Source organism: Struthio camelus, chromosome 28 (genome assembly GCF_040807025.1).
Source record: "Struthio camelus isolate bStrCam1 chromosome 28, bStrCam1.hap1, whole genome shotgun sequence".
Lineage (NCBI taxonomy): Eukaryota > Metazoa > Chordata > Aves > Struthioniformes > Struthionidae > Struthio > Struthio camelus.
In genome coordinates, this window is record NC_090969.1 from 5,199,155 (window position 1) to 5,217,650 (window position 18,496).

General features: G+C 57.6%; 1 protein-coding gene across 1 annotated transcript; it reads left to right on the top strand.

The window, feature by feature from the left end:
* The first annotated feature begins 562 nt into the window (after positions 1-562).
* LOC138062567 (maestro heat-like repeat-containing protein family member 7) lies at positions 563-4,649 on the top strand. Its single transcript, XM_068921339.1, has 6 exons — positions 563-1,114; positions 1,610-1,786; positions 2,385-2,510; positions 2,707-2,808; positions 3,198-3,300; positions 3,900-4,649. The coding sequence occupies exons 1-6, from the start codon at positions 1,004-1,006 to the stop codon at positions 4,064-4,066; spliced, it is 786 nt and encodes a 261-aa protein (XP_068777440.1). The 5' UTR covers positions 563-1,003; the 3' UTR covers positions 4,067-4,649.
* The last annotated feature ends 13,847 nt before the right edge of the window (positions 4,650-18,496 follow it).

Here is an 18,496-nt window from a genome sequence, read left to right on the forward strand (position 1 = left end):
GTGCCTGCAGTGCCCCCGAGGGCAGAGCCCCAGGAAAGGTGCAAGAGGCACAGGAGAACATGGGGAGGGCCCAGGGGCACAGGAATCCAAAGCGGGCAGGAGCGGGGATGTGTGGGCAGGCCATGCCGCCTGGGCAGGAAGGCTGTTTCTCCGGTCTCCCACCAAAAGGAACGTAATGATGACTGACGCTGGCTTTCTAATGGCAAGGTGTGGTAGGGCAAGAGCAGTGCTCCATGAGCAAATGCCGCTGGCTGCAGGAGCTGCGTGCCAAGCACTGCCTTGGCCTGCCTTGCCCTGTGCTGGAGGGACATGGCTCGAGAGGGCAGAGAGATGCCAGAGGAGGTTTGCCTGCTCACCTGAGGCCCAGCACTGCCTTCTTGCCTCTGACAGAGCGATGAGGGGGGCTCCCAGTCACCTGCGTTGCTGGATCTTCCACCAGCTGGCAAGGCTTCTGAGGAGGGAGGACCAGTTTCATCAGCTGCCCGTCATGGCTTTCTTTGTCGAGGTGGGCCTCATGGCAAGCGGTGCCTCTCTGGAGGGGCCTCTAAATGCTGTAGCTCGCTTGTGCACATGCGTGTGGGGTGATGCTGGTGAATGGAGCCGGGGCAATGCATACGCTCCTGTTAGTAGCCCCGGCCTTGGCTCGTTTCTGCTGGGCGACCACTCGTAAGCACTTGTATTTTGTGCCTCCTTTGTGGCAGTTCTCTGTGTGTTCAATTGCTCCTCCAAGGGATGAGAACAAGAGGCTGCAGAGGGTTCAGGGGACGGGAGGAGGAGGCGAGCGGTGTGTGCAGCGTGCCATGAGGTGCAGGGCTGGGAGCAGGGCCCAGGGGTGTCTGCACAATGCCTGCTGTGTTTGGGCTGAGCTTTGTGAGGGCCTGGTGCCCTTGCCCTGGATGGTGGGTGGGATGGAGAGCTGCACGCTGCAGGCAGTCCTGCCGGCTCTGCCAGTCTTTCAGTGCTGAGTGCATTTCAGCTGCTGGAATGCCCTGACCTTGCTGACATGGATGAGGAGGTCCTGCCACTCGTCCAGAGTTATGTGCAGAGTGAGAGCCTGGAGATGTGCAGACTGGCGTTCAGAGGCCTCGTGACTCTGTTGAAGAGACCCAAGATGGTGAGGAGGGGGGCAGGCGGGTGAAGCCGTGCTGGCAGCCTGGGGCTTGACAGGAGACACTGGGTCAGAGAGTGGCTTGGACTTTGCTGGCAATCCGGAGGTGCGGTAGCTGCTCCCAAGTCTCCGCTGCCCCATTCATCTGCCCCAAGTGTCATGCCAGGCCCTTGGCCGTGCTGCACAAGGAGAAAGGCACCAATGCCCACTGGGAAGATCTGGGAGAGGGACAATGAGCTGGAGCACAGGGCCGGGCAAATGCAGCCAGGTGCTCCTGGGCCTTGAGGCAGCAGCTTTTGTCCTTACAGAGGCCAGTGCCTGCTGAGGGCCCCCTTGGAGATCTGTGCCCTGCACTGCAGCCTCTGTGCCCAAGGCCTGTGTGTGTGCAGAGCCCTGGCCCTGGCCACTGAGCCCTGATGGGAAAAGAGCACACAGAGCACTTTTGGGTGGGGGGGGGGTCTGTCCTTGCTTCCCACAAAGAAAGTTGTGTGTTTCCCACAGAAAAGGAAAATGCAGAGCCTGCTCCCAGACAGCATGGAGTGGCTGCAGCATGCTTGCAGGGAAGTGTGTGTGGGAAGCCTGATGCTGCTGAGAAACATCCTCAGCTACCTGGAACAGAAGGGCTCCAACCCGATTGTTCTGCAGCTGGCCAAGAAGCTTCTGCCTCGCTTTGATGACGTAAGGCTGGTGGGAGAGCCGGGGCTCTGCTGGTGTGTCCGGGGGTCCGTATGCGTGGTCTGGGTGCTGTGTGCCCCTCTGCATATGTGCCTGTTGGCGCGTCCCCGCACAGGCCCTGCTGTGTGTCAGGAAACCTTTTGCCCTGTGGTTCTCAGCCCATGGCCTGTGCTGGCCTTGGTGTCCTGGGCTGTGGGAGTAGAGCAAACCAGCCCCCTGTCTGCTCTCGGCCGTGGCCTGGGGCAGTGATGAGCAGAGAAGCAGGAGCAGGCTAGAGAGTGAGGGAGAGGCTGTGCCCCGGGGCTGTCCCTTTCTGTCCTTTTCTGTGCGGGGGCCCTGATGGAGCCCTCGGGAAATCCAAGAAGCTCCCTCCAGAGGGAGAGGGAGACAGAGCCCAGGGAAGCTTGTCGTGCTGCTGCCGCCGACAACCCTCATTGTCCAGGCTGCCTCAGCAGAGGCTTGTCCTCAGCTCCGACCTCTGGCCGGGCTGGGGGACAGTTGTGCCCAGAGAGGACGAGGCCTTACAACAGCAAACGCTCTTGTCGGGCCCCGTTCCTGGAGTCGTTGCTGAGGCCTCCCCTCCTCTCCTCCCTGCCCGCAGGAAGACAGCAGAGTGCGAGAGCTCTCCATCCTCCTCTTCAAAGACCTGCTGGAGATTGTGGTGGGGAAGAACAAACGGAACCTGAAGCAGCATGCACAGAGGAGCCTGGTGCCGCTCTTCCTCCACGTGAGTGACAAGGTGCAGAGAGTGGCCCAGGTAGGGAGCAGTGTTTTGGGGAAGCAATGCTGACATGCCGTGGGTGGAGGTGAGCAGCAAGGCAAGGGCTGCTGCCAAGTGTGCCTTGGAACGCATGGCAGCATGAGGTGCAGCTTCCTGTGTGCTGTGGCTGCGGTGGCATCTCTTGGTCTCTGTTGCTCTGCAGGCCTCTCAGGAAGCCCTGGTCAGTGCTGCACAGTTCCTGAAGTGGGAGGAGCTCAAGCAGCTGGCCAGAAGAGCGGAGACGTGGAAGATCGGGGAGTACGTGGTAAGGACGTGGCCAAAGCCCCCGGGGCCCCGGCGGGACGAGGCCTGCCACCATGGCCAGTGTGCAGGGTGCACAACTGTGCCCCTCACGCACTGCTGCAGCCCAGAGCCCCCGCTGTGCTGGGCTGTGCTGCAGGGCCCTCTGCTCTAAGTGCCCGCTGGGGTGCTGAAGGGGCCCCTGGCCTGGCTGGGCCTTGGCAGAAGCATGGCGGGGATCTCAGCACCCACAGGCCCCGCTCTGCCCTCTGCTCCCTCTGAACCTGGCTACCAGCCAGCTTCTAGCTGGGAGGCGTGAACAGGAAGGAAGAGGAGGCCGGAGCAGGGAGGAGGGACAGGCCTGGCCTTCTGGGGAGGCTCGGTGCCAACCCCCTGTCCTTGTGCTGTCTGCAGCTGCTGAGGGACAGGAGCAGAGCAGAGCAACACCTGTGCCTGAGCCTGCCATACCTGGAGAACCCGGACGCATCCTTGCGGGAGGCAGCTGTGAGGTTCATTGGTGAGCCACAAGCCCAGGGCCATGCCTGCCCACCCAGACGGGCACACAGGAGGGTCTTCAGTCCCTCCCACCGTCCCTGGGTCCTGCACCCTGGGGACCCTGGGGACGGGGCTGGGGCCAGCCTTGCTCAAGGGGAGGAGGCTTCATGGCCAAGCTGGCAAGGCCAGATGGGAGCTGTGCTGCTCGGGGCTTGGTGAGGAGTATGAGGGGTGAGCGGAGGTGTTTGCCTAGGGCTCATCGGGCAGCAAGTGAAGAAGCGGAGAAAGGAGAAGGTGCAGGAGATGTGCACTGGTGAGTGAGAGCAGCGCTGTGTCAGGCAGCCCTGGCAGGGAGGAGGGAGGAGGCTGGGAAGTGAGCTCCAGTTCACTGGCCTGCCCCAGGCGAGGAAGGCTCTGTGTCCGTATGTGGGGGAGAGCAGGGGGTATTTGGGGGGCATCTGGGGCTTGGCCAACCGGCAAGTGCCAGCTGATCCATTTGTCCTACCTGCTGCCTCCTCCCCATGGGAAGAGCTGAGTGGGGCTGGCCCTGCCTGGCGGGGGATTCCTGGGATCTCTGCAAAGGTGGGAGTCTGTTCTCAGCTCGGTGCCTTTCTCTCGCAGCCCTCCAGCCCCTGGAAAATGATGCTGAACCTTTAGTCCGTTGCCTGGTGTCACAGACCATCATGAACCTGAGGGTGCCAAGGAGAGCATCAAGATTCCACCTCGGAGCACTGTGTCCCTGGCTCCAGAGAGCATGGGTGAGGTGGCACCCTCCCGCCAGGAGGTGACTCCGTTTGAGCAGAGCTGACGCAGCTGTGCCAATGCCATGGTGCTGCACAGCACGGACACACGCAAGTGTGCTGGAAGGTCTGGCTCATTGCTGGCATCTCCCGCCACCACAGGACAGCTCGACTCCTCAAGCACAGCCCCTGTTGTGCTACCACTTCATGGCTTTGTTGTACTTCCCGCAAAGATACAGCCCCGTTTCCTCAGCCAGAGTGAGTGTTCTTTTTTTAGGGAGCCAAAGGCAAGGGGCAAAAGTTGCTGCCTGCAAGAATCTGGCTTGTCCTGGGTGGGACGGGGTGTCCACTCGTTCCAATATCCCAGGCCAGCATAGAGCAGCCTGACACACTTTGGTTTTGCTGCAAAGCGTCAACTGCTCTACTGGCCTACAATAGCCAAGGGAAAGTGGGAGAAAAGCTTTGGCCTCCCCTGCCCTCTCCAGTCACCCCAGGGCAAGAGCAGGCCCCTGCTGTCTTCAGGGCTTGCATCTCAGGTGGAAGGGCAGAGCTGGGGTATGACATGCAGCTCTGTTTCTATCACCACTGCCTACCCTGCGCATGCTGGCCTCAAGGCCGAACCGTCCATGAACTCCAGAATCATTGCTGAGGATGTAACTGCCAAACCCATTAAAAGCAGCTAATAAAGATATACACCTAGCTCATGAGGCTACGAAGTAGACTGCAGGAGACAAGATGGGATGCACGTGGGTTGGGGTTGACCTCTGAGGAGATAAGGGACTGTGGGGAACAAGGACATGGCAACGAGCCTGGGCTGAAGGCCAAGACCAAGCAGAACGAGAGCGACACCAACCAGAAGGAGAGTAAAGAAGACTCAGTAAAGAGGATTGGGGGAGACCTTCCCTGGCAGGTGGGAAATAAAACTGTAAGGGGTCTAATTACGCCAGGATTTCTTTGTTCAGGGTCCCTCCCTGGAGGCACCCAGCTCCAGCAGTTACTATGCTGCAGCATCAGTTACATAAATCAAATTTTGCTGCTAGATGTGCGTGAGGCTCTGCTCCTCGGACACCTAGGGTCAAAGTGTTTCCACAGCACTTTGGCACCCCAGATGGGAGTGTAGCCAATCACCATTGGACCCTCTTGGCTCCAAACGTCCAAAATTAGAAAAGGAAAAGGAAAAAAGAAGACAAAAGGCAGTACAGTAAAGTTATGCAAAAAGCTAGCTGTCACTTGATGTCAGGATGATTGTCCATCTGACAATTAATGTGGGGGTTAACCCAAAGAAGGAGCCTTCGACTCTACAAAATTCGCTATGCTATGACGTATATTGGAAGATGAAAATCCTCACTGAATGGATTATTGGTATGTGTGGAATAACTGAGCACGGGACCGGCGATATCCAAGGAGGACAAATGGCACCCTGTGTAAAACTACTCTTGCTGCAGCAGATATAGGTGTCCCAAATAACTCCCCAGGAGCTACTGCTCCGCCTTACACTCCTCCGGTGGTGCCTCCTGAAGATCTGTCTATCTGTCCCTCTCCTTGCCTTACTCAGACTTCCCCTCCTCCCGTGGCAGGACTCCATCCTATGGTTTCTAATGTTTTACCTACTGCAGCAGCATTACAACCGAGTGCTGCGGGGGGAGCTAACCCCCCTCACGTGGTACTGCATGTATTCACTAGCCAGCCCTGGAGTCCGAGTGATTGAGCATTGTGGGCAAGCAAAATGGCCAGGTTGAGGGAGGATGCGGAGAGGAGCGCTCAGCTGTTTTCTAATATATATGCACTGGGTATAATCCAAACTGGCGGGACACCCAAGTACTCTTGAGAGAGTTGTTCTGACCAAACGAGCGAGATAAAATAGTTAATAAAGAGGCAAAGTTTGTACAACAGACTGGGGGAAACAGAAATTGTTAGCCAGCAAACGATCCAAATTGGGATTACAGTAACGCAGGGGACAGAGTCACTTGCCAGACAGGACTCCGGAACTTGGTAGAAGCTATTAGAGCATGTAGGAAATTAGGAGTGGATTGGACTAAAGTGCAGGAGCGTAGACAGAGCTTGGACAAAGAGGCCAGGGATTTTTGGGGACGACTAGGGCAAGCCTTGTTGAACTATGGGGGAATGACTTTCCAGAACTGGAATGATGCACTAGCCATTAGTGTCTTTGTCCATCAGGCCACTCCGGAGAGCCCGAAATAGTTGAAGGAGCACATGCCAGGGTGGCAAGGCAAACTTCACAAAGGATTTCAAGTGTAGCAGTATTGGTCTATGACGGGAGAGAGGAGAAACAGAAAGTGAAGCAAGCAAAGGAACGGAAAAAGGAAAAACAAGAAGAGGCTAATCTCTTAGCAGCAGCTTCAGCACGGAACTTGCAAATTAGAGGAAGGGGTAGAAGAAGAGACAGAGGAGGCCGAGGAAGGCTAGGACAATGCCAAGGGCAAGGACAAGAAGGAGACAGGAGAAGATGGGGAGACAGTGAGGGACCGGAATGTTATTTCTGTGGAAATGTAGGACGTAGGCAGAGAGAAGGTCCCCTCTGTCCAAGAAGGTCCCCAGGAGTAAGGAGCCCCCAGGGAAGCGGATCAGCTCGGGAGGGTGGACAGTATTCACAATGACTAGAGACAGGGGAATCCAAAAACTCTGAGGAGAGAGAAATGTTTAGCATATTGTGTACATCTTCGAGATGCTGTCTCTTAGGGAGATACCTGCTTTTTCAAGAGGTGCAGACAAACTTCCAAAAGAGCAGTACCATCTTCATGTTTGCTTAACAGAAGGATTATGCTAGTTAAGGCTGGCTTATCTCCTTCAGTGTTCTGCCTTCAATAACTAAAAATGCTAACATAACTTCTTGTTTGTCTTAATGCACTATTGGGAACGGGATTACAATAGAAAAAAAGTAATGCCTATACTTTGCGCTTAATGAATTAGTGCCTGGCTGCAAAAGCACAGCTGCATCTCAGTTCTTGAGTCTCCAAATCAAATCAGTGAAGAAAGGCTTTCTTAACAACCCAGCAACACCTTGGCGCCTTTTCAAGTGACTTGTGATTTGTGGCATAATGATAAAGCTTTTGCTTCTCTCTGTTTGGTTTTCTGAAACATTGATTTGTAATTTAACTCGATTGCCTTGTCTGATGTGTTTGTATGAGAACCCTTTGTCATTTTATAATCATAAATACTATTGCTGTAGATGCAAGCAATCACCCAAAGATTTGTATCCGTAACTTTCCTGGGATCCTGGGATGCAACTGGAATTACTCAGCTCCTATTACATCTCAACAGCAGCTGCAGTCCAATTCTACACTAAACCAGTACAAAAGAAAAATCAAAAGAACATCATTAGTGAGGAACTCTTTCTGAATGGTCACTAACAGCAACAGGAATTTTTAACCTTATGCTTCACCCGGTAGTGATATTGCTAGCATCAACATTGTTCTCTTTACTGCTCATAATCCTCTTACACCTCTGTGTGTGGTAGTTATTGCGAAAGACACAAGCCCTGCTGTTACATACTGAATTAATATATGCTGATCAGTAGACACTGAGGTCTATTTATACCACGAAGGCAAGAGGCAGCTGTACGGCCACTTTGTGAGGTGGATGGTTTGACTCTAGTTGGGGGGGAGGTGGGGGGGAAGGTGGCAGGACCTTCGCCCTCCGCTTTCCCAAGTGATCGACCATGACCTCGGCACGTACAAACGACTAGTGGTAAAGTCACTAGCAAAAAGCCCGGGTGAGAAGTCCTCGCTGGGGAGCAAAGGAGAAACTTCCTCCTGAAATTTAAAAGGTACGTGACTTCCAATATGACACACCGTGGCTAGATGACACCTGATTTGGCTAATGGTACAAATCATGGACGTAGTATAAATAGATGTCGCTCAGGACAGCCATTTGAACTCTCCTGAGGATGAAGCCTGCAGGCCTCAAGGCTGAACTGTCCAGGAACTCCAGAAACATTGCTAAGGATGTGACATTGCCAATGTTGTAACTGCAAAACCTGTTAAAAACAGCTGACAAAGATACAAAACTAGCTAATGAGGCTACAAAGTAGACTGCAGGAGACAAGATGGGATGCACGTGGGTTGGGGTTGACCTTGGAGAAGATAAGGGCCTGGGAGAAACAAGGACATGGCATCCAGCCTGGGCTGTAGGCCAGGAGCTGTCAGAAGGAGAGAGACACCAATGAGAAGGGGAGAGACCACCATCTCAGTAAAGAAGATTGGAGGAGACCTTCACTGGCAGGTGGGAAAATAAAACTGTAAGGGGTCTAATTACCCCAGAATTTCTTTGTTCGGCGTCCTTCTCCAGAGGCAGCCAGCTCAAGCTGTTACTATGCTGTACAGTCATTTAAATAAATCATTATTTTTCCTGTTCTCCCTGCATGAGACTCTGCTCCTCAGAAACCTAGGGTCACACTGTTTCCATAACAAGATACAATTATGGAGGCTGGCTGCTCGTCTTGAAAAAGGGATACATTACTAAGAAACAGCCAGAAAAACAAATGGGGGATTTGTAAGAAAACTCCTGTTCTTTCCCTTGGCATAACCTTGATTAAAGTTAGCCTCAGTGCTTGGAGTAGCGAAGCCTGCAGGCCTAAGCTTGAACTTTAACCAAACCTGTGGGCTACTGTTGGCACAACAACTGCAGAACCAGCCAGAATCAGCCCTCCAACATACAGCACACAATGGACAGAGGTCACGGTTAACCTCCAGATAAGATACGGCACTGTGAAGCAGGAACACAGCAACCGTCCTGGGATGTAGACACGAACCATTCACAAGGAAAGAGACCAGCAACTCAGGAAAGAAGACTGGAAGAGACTGTCACTGGCAGGCAGGGAAATAAGACTGGAAGGAGTATAATTAGCCCAGAATGTCTTTGTTCTGGGTCCCTCTTTGGAGGCACCCAGCTCGAGCTGAAACAAACGATCGTATGAGAGTCTGACTCTGACTCAGTGGTGAATGCCCGGGGTCCTTTATAACACACGCATCTCGGAAGGACTGCCATTGAGCTGCAAGGCTTGAGCTCCAGTTTGTGCCAGCTGAGTTTGCCAGGAGGAGATAGACATCCTCAGCATTGCTCCTGCACTCAGAGCGAACAGCTGGGACTCCTGAGAGGCAAAAGGATTCACTCTGGCTTTAGTGCAGGGTGAGGAGAGCTGGCCTGTCCATCTGTCTTGTTCCCAGCTGCCCTGTGCTCACACCTCTGAGGTGGAGGACAATTGCACCCAAGTTGCCCTAAAGAGGAATGACACTGCTGAGAGCAGAGGAATCCCCTTCCAAAGTGCAGATCAACACACTCACCAGCCTTTCTCCGAGCATCTGAGGTGGGTCTCAACGTTCCCCTTCTAGCCAGGAAGACATCGGGCTCATTTCAGCCGCCCACAACCTGCTGCCCAGCAGCATTTTCATGGCCTTAATACCTAGGTGGCTTCTCCATGACGTTCCTAGATGATGCAGAGATGCAATGGGAGACCTGTGGCCTTCTGGAGAGCAGCTTGCAGCCCAGCTTGGCTCATTCCAAGCCCTGACACTGCATTGCCCAGAGCCCCAGAAGTTAGAGAGAGGGACTTGGGCACCTCAGGGTCATGGACAAAGCTGCATGGCAGGACCTGCAGTGGGTCTCAGTCACCCGCACACAAGCACCTAGTGACGTGAGAAGAGACAGAGGTGGTCCAAGGCATGTGCCAGTGCCTGCTTGCTCTGATGGAGCAACTGTGAGACCACATCCTTCTAGAGCATCAAGTGGGGGCCAGGTGCTCATCTGAAATGACCCTCAATGCCTACTACTACGAGAGCTCTCGCCACTTACTATGAAGCTGAGGCACATGCAGATCCCTACAGTGCAAACAGCTAATGGAATTCAGTGCAGACTCTTGCCTTAAGACCTAAAAAGAGGCTGGAAGGGGCCATGTTGAATGTCTAGGGTGTCCAGCACAACCACACGTTTCGAGCAGATACAGCGTGGGACCTACAGAAAAACCATGCCCTTTTGGAGTGGCTGCTGGGGAAGTGCCCAGGGCATCTCAGATTTCCTACCTGGGCCCAAACAACTTAATCCCACCTCTGCCTTTAGGCCAAGTCCACCCCATCTACAGCCAAGTGTGCTTCATCAATGCGAAGCACAGCACACCAAGCTCTCCACTCATGTCCCTGCACTCGTAAATAAATCTTCCAGCTTTCCTTCCCCTGAACCTCTTCTCAGCCCCAGATGATATCATCAGGGACTGTGCAGGGCATCCCTGATATCATCAGGGACATCCACAGGGCAGCTGGCTTGCAGGCTGTCCAGGCCCAGGGACTTCCTCAGGCACACCTTGGCCTTCCCAGAGACCACTTCAAGTCTGTCACAGGCACCAAGGTGCTGCAGAGGTCATTTGCTCAGCAAAGCCCTCTCCTGCCATTCCTGCACAGCCCACCTCTGGTTCCTGCTGGCCCTGGGCTCTGCAGGGTTTGCTCTGTGGGTGGGAACCCCATTTCACCATTGCACTGCCCCCTGCTATCTATGCCAGCATGTCTCTAGTCTGAAGTGCACACATGGTGTCCTTGCCTCTTGGTAACAGGGTTCACCATGACCAAGCTGCTCCCCCTCTCCTCAGCCCTGGGGAGGCCTCACCTGGAGCTCTGTGTCCAATTCTGGGCTCCCCAGGACAAGAGAGACATGGCGCTACTGGAGAGAGTCCAGCGGAGGGCCACAAAGATGATGAGGGGCCACCCGGAGCATCTGTCCTCTGAAGAAAGGCTGAGAGAGCTGGGCCTGTGGAGCCTGGAGAAGAGAAGACTGAGAAGGGATCTCATCAATGTGTACAAGTCTCTGAAGGGAGGGTGTCGAGGGGATGGGGCCAGACTCTTCTCCGTGGTGCCCAGCGACAGGACAAGAGGCAACAGGCACAAACTGAACCACAGGCAGTTCCATGTGCACAAGAGGAAAAACTTCTGGACTGGGAGGGTGACGGAGCACTGGCACAGGTTGCCCAGAGAGGCTGTGCAGTCTCCTTCCCTGGAGATACTCAAAAGCCATCTGGACACAATCCTGGGCAACGGGCTCGAGATGGCCTTGCTTGAGCAGGGGGGTTGGACTAGATGATCTCCAGAGGTCCCCTCCAACCTCCACAGTTCTGTGATTCAGTGATTCTGTGACTGCGTGGGAGCAGTGATCATGAAACTGAAGGCAGCAGGGCCTCCTGTCCCACCAAAACCAAAACTGCTTACACCTACAGAGCTGTTCTGGAAACACCCTGCAGGCTGCTTCCAGGGTCCCAGCTCTCAGGGCAAAGCAAGAGGCATGGAGCAAGAACAATGGCTGGGGCACGGCGTGACGTATGGGGACAGCCTCTCTCAGAGCCATGCCAAAATGCAATTTTCCAAACAAAAGAGAACATGGGGAAGGGCACCTCGTGAGCACACCAGCCACCTGGTCAGCCTTTGCCCAGGAGCTCCCAAACGCAGCTCTGGGCAGCACCTGGGGGCTGCGGGGGCAGCAGCAGCTCAGGGAAACGCTTTCCAATGGGTCTCAGAGCTGCCACAGGGGCAAAGTTTCTTGCACCCAACACCCCAGTGAGCCGCCCCGGCGGACGGGGCCGGGGCAGGGTGGCCCGTCGCACTGGTGGCCAGCTCCCCTCTGGCCCAGGCCGCTCTGTCCCGTGGTCACAGCCCCACCAGCCCCGTCGGCAGCTCCTGGGCCAAAGCAGCCCCGCCGCCAGCCCCGCTGCCCCCGCCCCAGCGCCAGGGCACCCGCCGGCATTTCCACGCACCCGCCGCCCCCCCGACCCGCTCGCACCCGCTCTCCCTCCCGCTCCCTCTCTCCTGCTGCTCTCCCTCACCTCTTCCCCTTCTCTCTTGCACCCTTTTCCCCTCTCGCCCCCCTCGCTCCCTCTCTCTCCTCCCTCTTCTCTCCCCCACACCAGGCCCCACCGCTCCCTCCCCTCCCCCGTGCTGGACTCGGATTGGCTGGCAGAGCCATCCATCACACCCAGCCCCGCCCTCCTGCTCTCCTCAGCCACCAGGAGGGCAGCACTGGGGCGTTGCTGTGGCAACCCTTGGGCCATGTGAGGCCTGGGCAGTTCCCCGCTGGGGCGCCATGTTGTGGCGGGAGGGCGGGTCGTGGCGGGGCCTGGGGGCAGCCCGGGGGCCCCTAGTGCCCGGGCAGTGCGGGGCCGCGGGGCCGGGCGGCTGCCGGCAGGGGCTGGGCTCTGCCGCAGGGGCCGGGGCTCCTGGGTGCCCTGCGCCCGGGGGCCGGGCCGGGTGCCGGGGAGCAGCCCCGGGGCCTGTGCTGGCGCCGGCCCTGGCGCTGGCCTGGGGGCCCTGGGGATGGCCGGGGTGCCGGAGCCGGCGGCAGCGTCCTGCTGCGCCCAGGGCAGGGCAGCGTCCTCTCGCGCCCTCTGCCCCGGCCCCGTGGCCGTCCCGGGGCTCGGCAGCCCTCCCGCTGCGGCCGGCAGGGCCGGGCCTTGGCTGTGGCCGCGCTGGCCCAGGGCCCTGCCTGCCGGCCGGGAGGCACCGACCAGCTCTGGCCGCGGGCTGGCTCCAGCAGCCGGGGCCTGGCCCGCGGCAGGGGGTCCCCAGCCCCTGCAGGAGCCTGAGGGGCAGCACTGTGCTGCTGCACAGCCGAGGGCCAGGGCTGAGGAGAGGGGCCAGCAGAGACCAGCTGTGGCCAGGCTCAGCGCTGGGGCTCTGCCTTGTTTTGCCGCCTCTGGGCTTGAGCGCAGAGCTGCTGCCCAGGAGGCCCCGTGGGAGCAGCGCAGAGGGGCCTGCCTGCACGGGCAGCACCAAGCGTCCAGCTGCCTTGCACGGTGCCCCTAAAGCTCTGGCTCCAGTGCACAGTATCAGTAACCCAGGCTGGTTGGGGAGCGCCAACACGTGCCCAGGTGAGGTCCCAGCCCGGGGGCTTTGGTGGGGAAAGGGAAAGATGGGCCCCGTTGTAGCCCAGCCTCCTGCTGTCTGAGCATGAGGGCAGCACTGGGGGCACCCCTGTCCTCCTGCAAATCTCAGGGCCAAACTGCTGCACCCAAAAGAAAACATGTTTGGGAGAGCAGCGGGGAAACAAGGGGGAGATGTGAACGCCCTCCCAGCAAGTGCTGGCTGCCGCCAGGGTTGGTGCCTGCAGGCGGGGCGGGCAGTGCTGGGGTGAGTCCAGCAGGGCCATCTCCCCCAGCCCCCGGGGCGGCCCCCTTCTGCTCCCCCTTCCGCTTCCATCCCGAGGGACCGTTATCGCCATGGGAACACAGATGCACCCGGGGCTCCGGCCGTTGGATCTCTGTGCCAGAGCGGTTCTCCCCACGGTCGGTGGCTATCGGTGTGCGCTGCTCAGGATGCCCAGGCGTGGAGGAGGGAAGGCGGAGGCCCATCGCCTCCCTGGCGTTGGCCAGGGGAGAAGGGGCCGGGTGCGCAGCAGGGCCGGCCAGCTCGGGCAGGTAGGCCTGGGGCTGGTGTGGGGGAGGCCTGCAGGGTGGGTGGGAGGGGAGGCAGGCCTGCAAGAGGGGGCTGTTGGGGCAGGGGATGATGGAGGTGAGGTGGGGAGAGCTGAGGTTGGGCTGCTCGTTTCCCTGTGAACCTTTCCACTTTCCCCACGGCCTTGGGGAGCAGCTCCCAGGGTGGATGTGGTGGAGGCGAAGGAGGAGCTGGCCTGGCCTGGGCAGTCTGCACTGGACCGTGGGGGATGGGACTAGGGAGGGGCTGTGGCTGCTGGGGAGCTGGTCCCGGCCCCCGGGGAGCCTGCAGCCTGGAGGGGAATGTGTGGGTGAGAGCCTGGAGTCTTTTGTGGGTTAAAATCCTGAAGGTGAACCGTTGCCTGATGTTCTGGGGGTGTTGGAGAGAGGCTGCACTGCAGATGGTCAGCTGGTGTGGGGGAGTTTTGGGAGAAGGTACTTAGGGCAGGGGCTCTTGGAGATGCAGAGGAAAAAGACCTTGTCATTAGATCCTGAACTGCTTGCAACTGCCCTGGCCAAGGGAGACAAAGCCTGTGGGCTGCTAGCCATGCCTGACCTGCAGGTGAAGGGAGAGCCACAGGGGCGTATGGGCGCATTGCTCAGTGGTGACGCAGTTGTAGGTGCTGGGTGAAGCAGAGGCAGGCGTGCCTCTCTGCCCTTTGCCAGCAGACAGGGCAGGCGGCAGGCTTTTGTGCGCTGGCCTTCGTCCTGGGCTGAGGAGGAGGGGGAGAGCCTGACCAGGGCCTGGCAGGGCTGGCTGAGGTCCCAGGTGGGCCGCCTAATGCAAAGGGCTTGTGCAGGCCGGAGGGGAGGAGGCCCGGAGGCAGCACTGACGTCCTGTGATGCTTGGCTAGTAGGCGAGAGGCCCTGTCAGGAGCCGATGCCTTCAGAGGTGGTGTGTGTCCTGCTTGTAAAGGGCTACTTCCTCCACCAGGTGGTCGGGGAAGCAGTGAGAAAATACAGTGGTGGCCTTGGTCTGGATGGTTGCACAGGCTCTAGTTGGAGAGGTAGTGGGGAGAGTCACTCTGGGGTGGTGAGCGCAGCTGGGCTTAACATGAGACTAGCAGAGTGGGAAGCAACCAGAGCTTGGCTGTACCTAGCTCATTTCAAGACAGGGAGCGCTGTAAAGAAGAGTCAATTAGTAAAACCCTAGAGAGGACTGCCTAGGAGGAACCCCCCAGAGCCAGGAGTGTGCAGGCTGCAAAACTGAGCATGAGCAGAACAAGCAGCCTGTTTCTTACGCTCAAGAGGAAAAGATGAAGGGGCCCAGTAAACCCCCTGTCTGGTTCCCTACCAAAGCAAGGAGAGAGTCTAGAGCAGGGAAAGGCTGTCCTGGGAGTCCTGGCGAGTTAGTCAAGGTGAGGAGAGCAGGGCAGCATGTAAGACCAGCTAGGCTCAGGCCTTCAAGAGAGCTTGGGCTGAGCTTTGGGGAAGGGGCTCAGGCTCCTAGTACACAAGTTACTGCAATGCAGCCAAAGGAAGAGGGGAGTGAGGGAAGGGGGAAGGACTGCCTGAGGACACAGGTCATAAGTGACCATGTGGGGAGAGGAACTTGGTGACCTCTCTCTTCTCTCCATTGTCCTTCACTGCCAACTCTGCAGAGGAGATTTCCCCATAAAGACCAATTCCAAGAGCAGGTATTTCAGAGGACGCCATTACACTGTGTGAGGGCAAGCTGTGGGCTAGATGAAATGCTGGTGTCTACGAGAAATAGCTAGTGGCATTGCGAGAAGTGAGAATCAATAACTGCTTTTCTGTTGGGCTATTGAAGCTTGCAGCTATGCACTAAAAATGAGCTTGTGGGGAAAAGGAGGGATGTGGGCTGTGGCTACTAAAATTTCTGACTTGCAACCTGCTGGAGTAGATTGCAAAGGAGAGAGAAGGGATGGTGGCAGAGAGGTGATGTATCTAGAGGGATGTGATAAAAGTGTGTAGTCCTGAGGAGGAGTGAACTTTGGAAGAGAAAGGTGGACTATGTGTCATGTGTCCATCCTTATCTGTGGGAAGTAAAAGAAAATGGGATGAGAGTTGATGAGTCCATGACGGGATCAGAGTGGGAATGTTTGTTGGCGTTGTGGTGTGGCAGGAGATGGGAGGGAAGAGGCAGTGTGTGTTGGAGGGGCTTTGTGTGTGGCTTTGTGTGGAAATGGGTGGTTGTGTTGTGCAGGCGGCGAAGAGCACTGGGGTGTCATCAGGCAGCACAGCCCAGCCGATGGAGTGGACAAGCGCAGGCAGCAGCTCGCAGGTGGGTGGTGGCAAGGTTTGGTTTAGGGAGGTCTGGGGAGAGTGTGTTAGGTGTTGTGGTGGGTGTGTTGGGTGTTGCAGGGGGAGGTTGTACGTGGAGGGGAGAGGAAGGGTGTGTTGGTGGTGGTGCAGAGGAGGTGTTTGAGTAGGGGTGCGTGTTGTGTGTGTGTGTGGCAAGGTGAGGAGGTGGGAAGCAGGTGGGAGGTTGATAGGTGAGTGTGTGCGTGGGTCAGGGGAGAGTAGAGCTTGGGAAGGGTGTGTGAGTGGAGGAAGGGGAGGAGGAGGTGTAGAAAGAGTGTGGGTGTGTGGGGCAAGGTGTGAATGGAGGGTGAGAGGTCTGGAGGGGTTGTTGTGGAGTGGGGCTGTGTGTGTAGTGGGGTGTGTTTTGTTGTTGTGGCTGTGGGGGTTGTTGTTGGGTGTTGTGGTGGTGTGTGGGGTGGGTTGTGAGGGGTGTGGGGCGGAGGGTTTGTGGGGGAAGGGTGTTGGAGGGTGTGGAGGGTAAGTGGGAAGGGGAGTGTCTGTGTGCGGAGGTGGTGGAGGGCAGGTGAGGATGGGGGAAGGTGGGTGCGTCCTAGTTGTTGGAGGAGGAGGAGGAGGGAGAGGAGAGGTGAGGAGGTGTGTGTAGGCTAGGTAGTGTAGGAGGCATGAAGGGCAAAGGGGTGAGAGGTGGGTGGAGTGAGGCGGGGTCCCCGTGGGCAGGCGTGGTGGAGGTGGTAGGAGGCCTGTGTGTTGGGCAGGACACGGGGAAGGGTGGCTGGTGCAGGGTGTGTGAGGGTGAGGAAAGAGGGGGCTCTGGGAGGTGGTCTTGGAAGAGCGAGCTTGGAAGGAGGTAGTGTGTGCAGGCTTGTGTGCCTTTGGTTGTGTGGAGTGGAGGAGAGGAGGAGAGGGTTTGTTGCGGGCAGGCGTGGGAATGTGTTTGTTGGCGTTGTGGTGTGGCAGGAGATGGGAGGGAAGAGGCAGTGTGTGTTGGAGGGGCTTTGTGTGTGGCTTTGTGTGGAAATGGGTGGTTGTGTTGTGCAGGCGGCGAAGAGCGCTGGGGTGTCGTCAGGCAGCACAGCCCAGCCGATGGAGTGGACAAGCGCAGGCAGCAGCTCGCAGGTGGGTGGTGGCAAGGTTTGGTTTAGGGAGGTCTGGGGAGAGTGTGTTAGGTGTTGGGGTGGGTGCATTGGGTGTTGCAGGGGGAGGTTGTATGTGGAGGGGAGAGGAAGGGTGTGTTGGTGGTGGTGCAGAGGAGGTGTTTGAGTAGGGGTGCGTGTTGTGTGTGTGTGTGGCAAGGTGAGGAGGTGGGAAGCAGGTGGGAGGTTGATAGGTGAGTGTGTGCGTGGGTCAGGGGAGAGTAGAGCTTGGGAAGGGTGTGTGAGTGGAGGAAGTGGAGGAGGAGGTGTAGGAAAGAGTGTGGGTGTGTGGGGCAAGGTGTGAATGGAGGGTGAGAGGTCTGGAGGGGTTGTTGTGGAGTGGGGCTGTGTGTGTAGTGGGGTGTGTTTTGTTGTTGTGGCTGTGGGGGTTGTTGTTGGGTGTTGTGGTGGTGTGTGGGGTGGGTTGTGAGGGGTGTGGGGCGGAGGGTTTGTGGGGGGAGTGTGTTGGAGGGTGTGGAGGGTGAGTGGGAAGGGGAGTGTCTGTGTGCGGAGGTGGTGGAGGGCAGGTGAGGATGGGGGAAGGTGGGTGCGTCCTGGTTGTTGGAGGAGGAGGAGGAGGGAGAGGCGAGGTGAGGAGGTGTGTGTAGGCTAGGTAGTGTAGGAGGCATGAAGGGCAAAGGGGTGAGAGGTGGGTGGAGTGAGGCGGGGTCCCCGTGGGCAGGCGTGGTGGAGGTGGGAGGAGGCCTGTGTGTTGGGCAGGACACGGGGAAGGGTGGCTGGTGCAGGGTGTGTGAGGGTGAGGAAAGAGGGGGCGCTGGGAGGTGGTCTTGGAAGAGTGAGCTTGGAAGGAGGTAGTGTGTGCAGGCTTGTGTGCCTTTGGTTGTGTGGAGTGGAGGAGAGGGTTTGTTGCGGGCAGGCGTGGGAATGTGTTTGTTGGCGTTGTGGTGTGGCAGGAGATGGGAGGGAAGAGGCAGTGTGTGTTGGAGGGGCTTTGTGTGTGGCTTTGTGTGGAAATGGGTGGTTGTGTTGTGCAGGCGGCGAAGAGCGCTGGGGTGTCGTCAGGCAGCACAGCCCAGCCGATGGAGTGGACAAGCGCAGGCAGCAGCTCGCAGGTGGGTGGTGGCAGGTTTTTGTTTAGGGAGGTCTGGGGAGAGTGTGTTAGGTGTTGTGGTGGGTGCGTTGGGTGTTGCAGGGGGAGGTTGTATGTGGAGGGGAGAGGAAGGGTGTGTTGGTGGTGGTGCAGAGGATTTGTTTGAGTAGGGGTGCGTGTTGTGTGTGTGTGGCAAGGTGAGGAGGTGGGAAGCGGGTGGGAGGTTGATAGGTGAGTGTGTGCGTGGGTCAGGGGAGAGTAGAGCTTGGGAAGGGTGTGTGAGTGGAGGAAGGGGAGGAGGAGGTGTAGGAAAGAGTGTGGGTGTGTGGGGCAAGGTGTGAATGGAGGGTGAGAGGTCTGGAGGGGTTGTTGTGGAGTGGGGCTGTGTGTGTAGTGGGGTGTGTTTTGTTGTTGTGGCTGTGGGGGTTGTTGTTGGGTGTTGTGGTGGTGTGTGGGGTGGGTTGTGAGGGGTGTGGGGCGGAGGGTTTGTGGGGGGAAGGTGTTGGAGGGTGTGGAGGGTGAGTGGGAAGGAGAGCGTCTGTGTGCGGAGGTGGTGGAGGGCAGGTGAGGATGGGGGAAGGTGGGTGCGTCCTGGTTGTTGGAGGAGGAGGAGGAGGGAGAGGAGAGGTGAGGAGGTGTGTGTA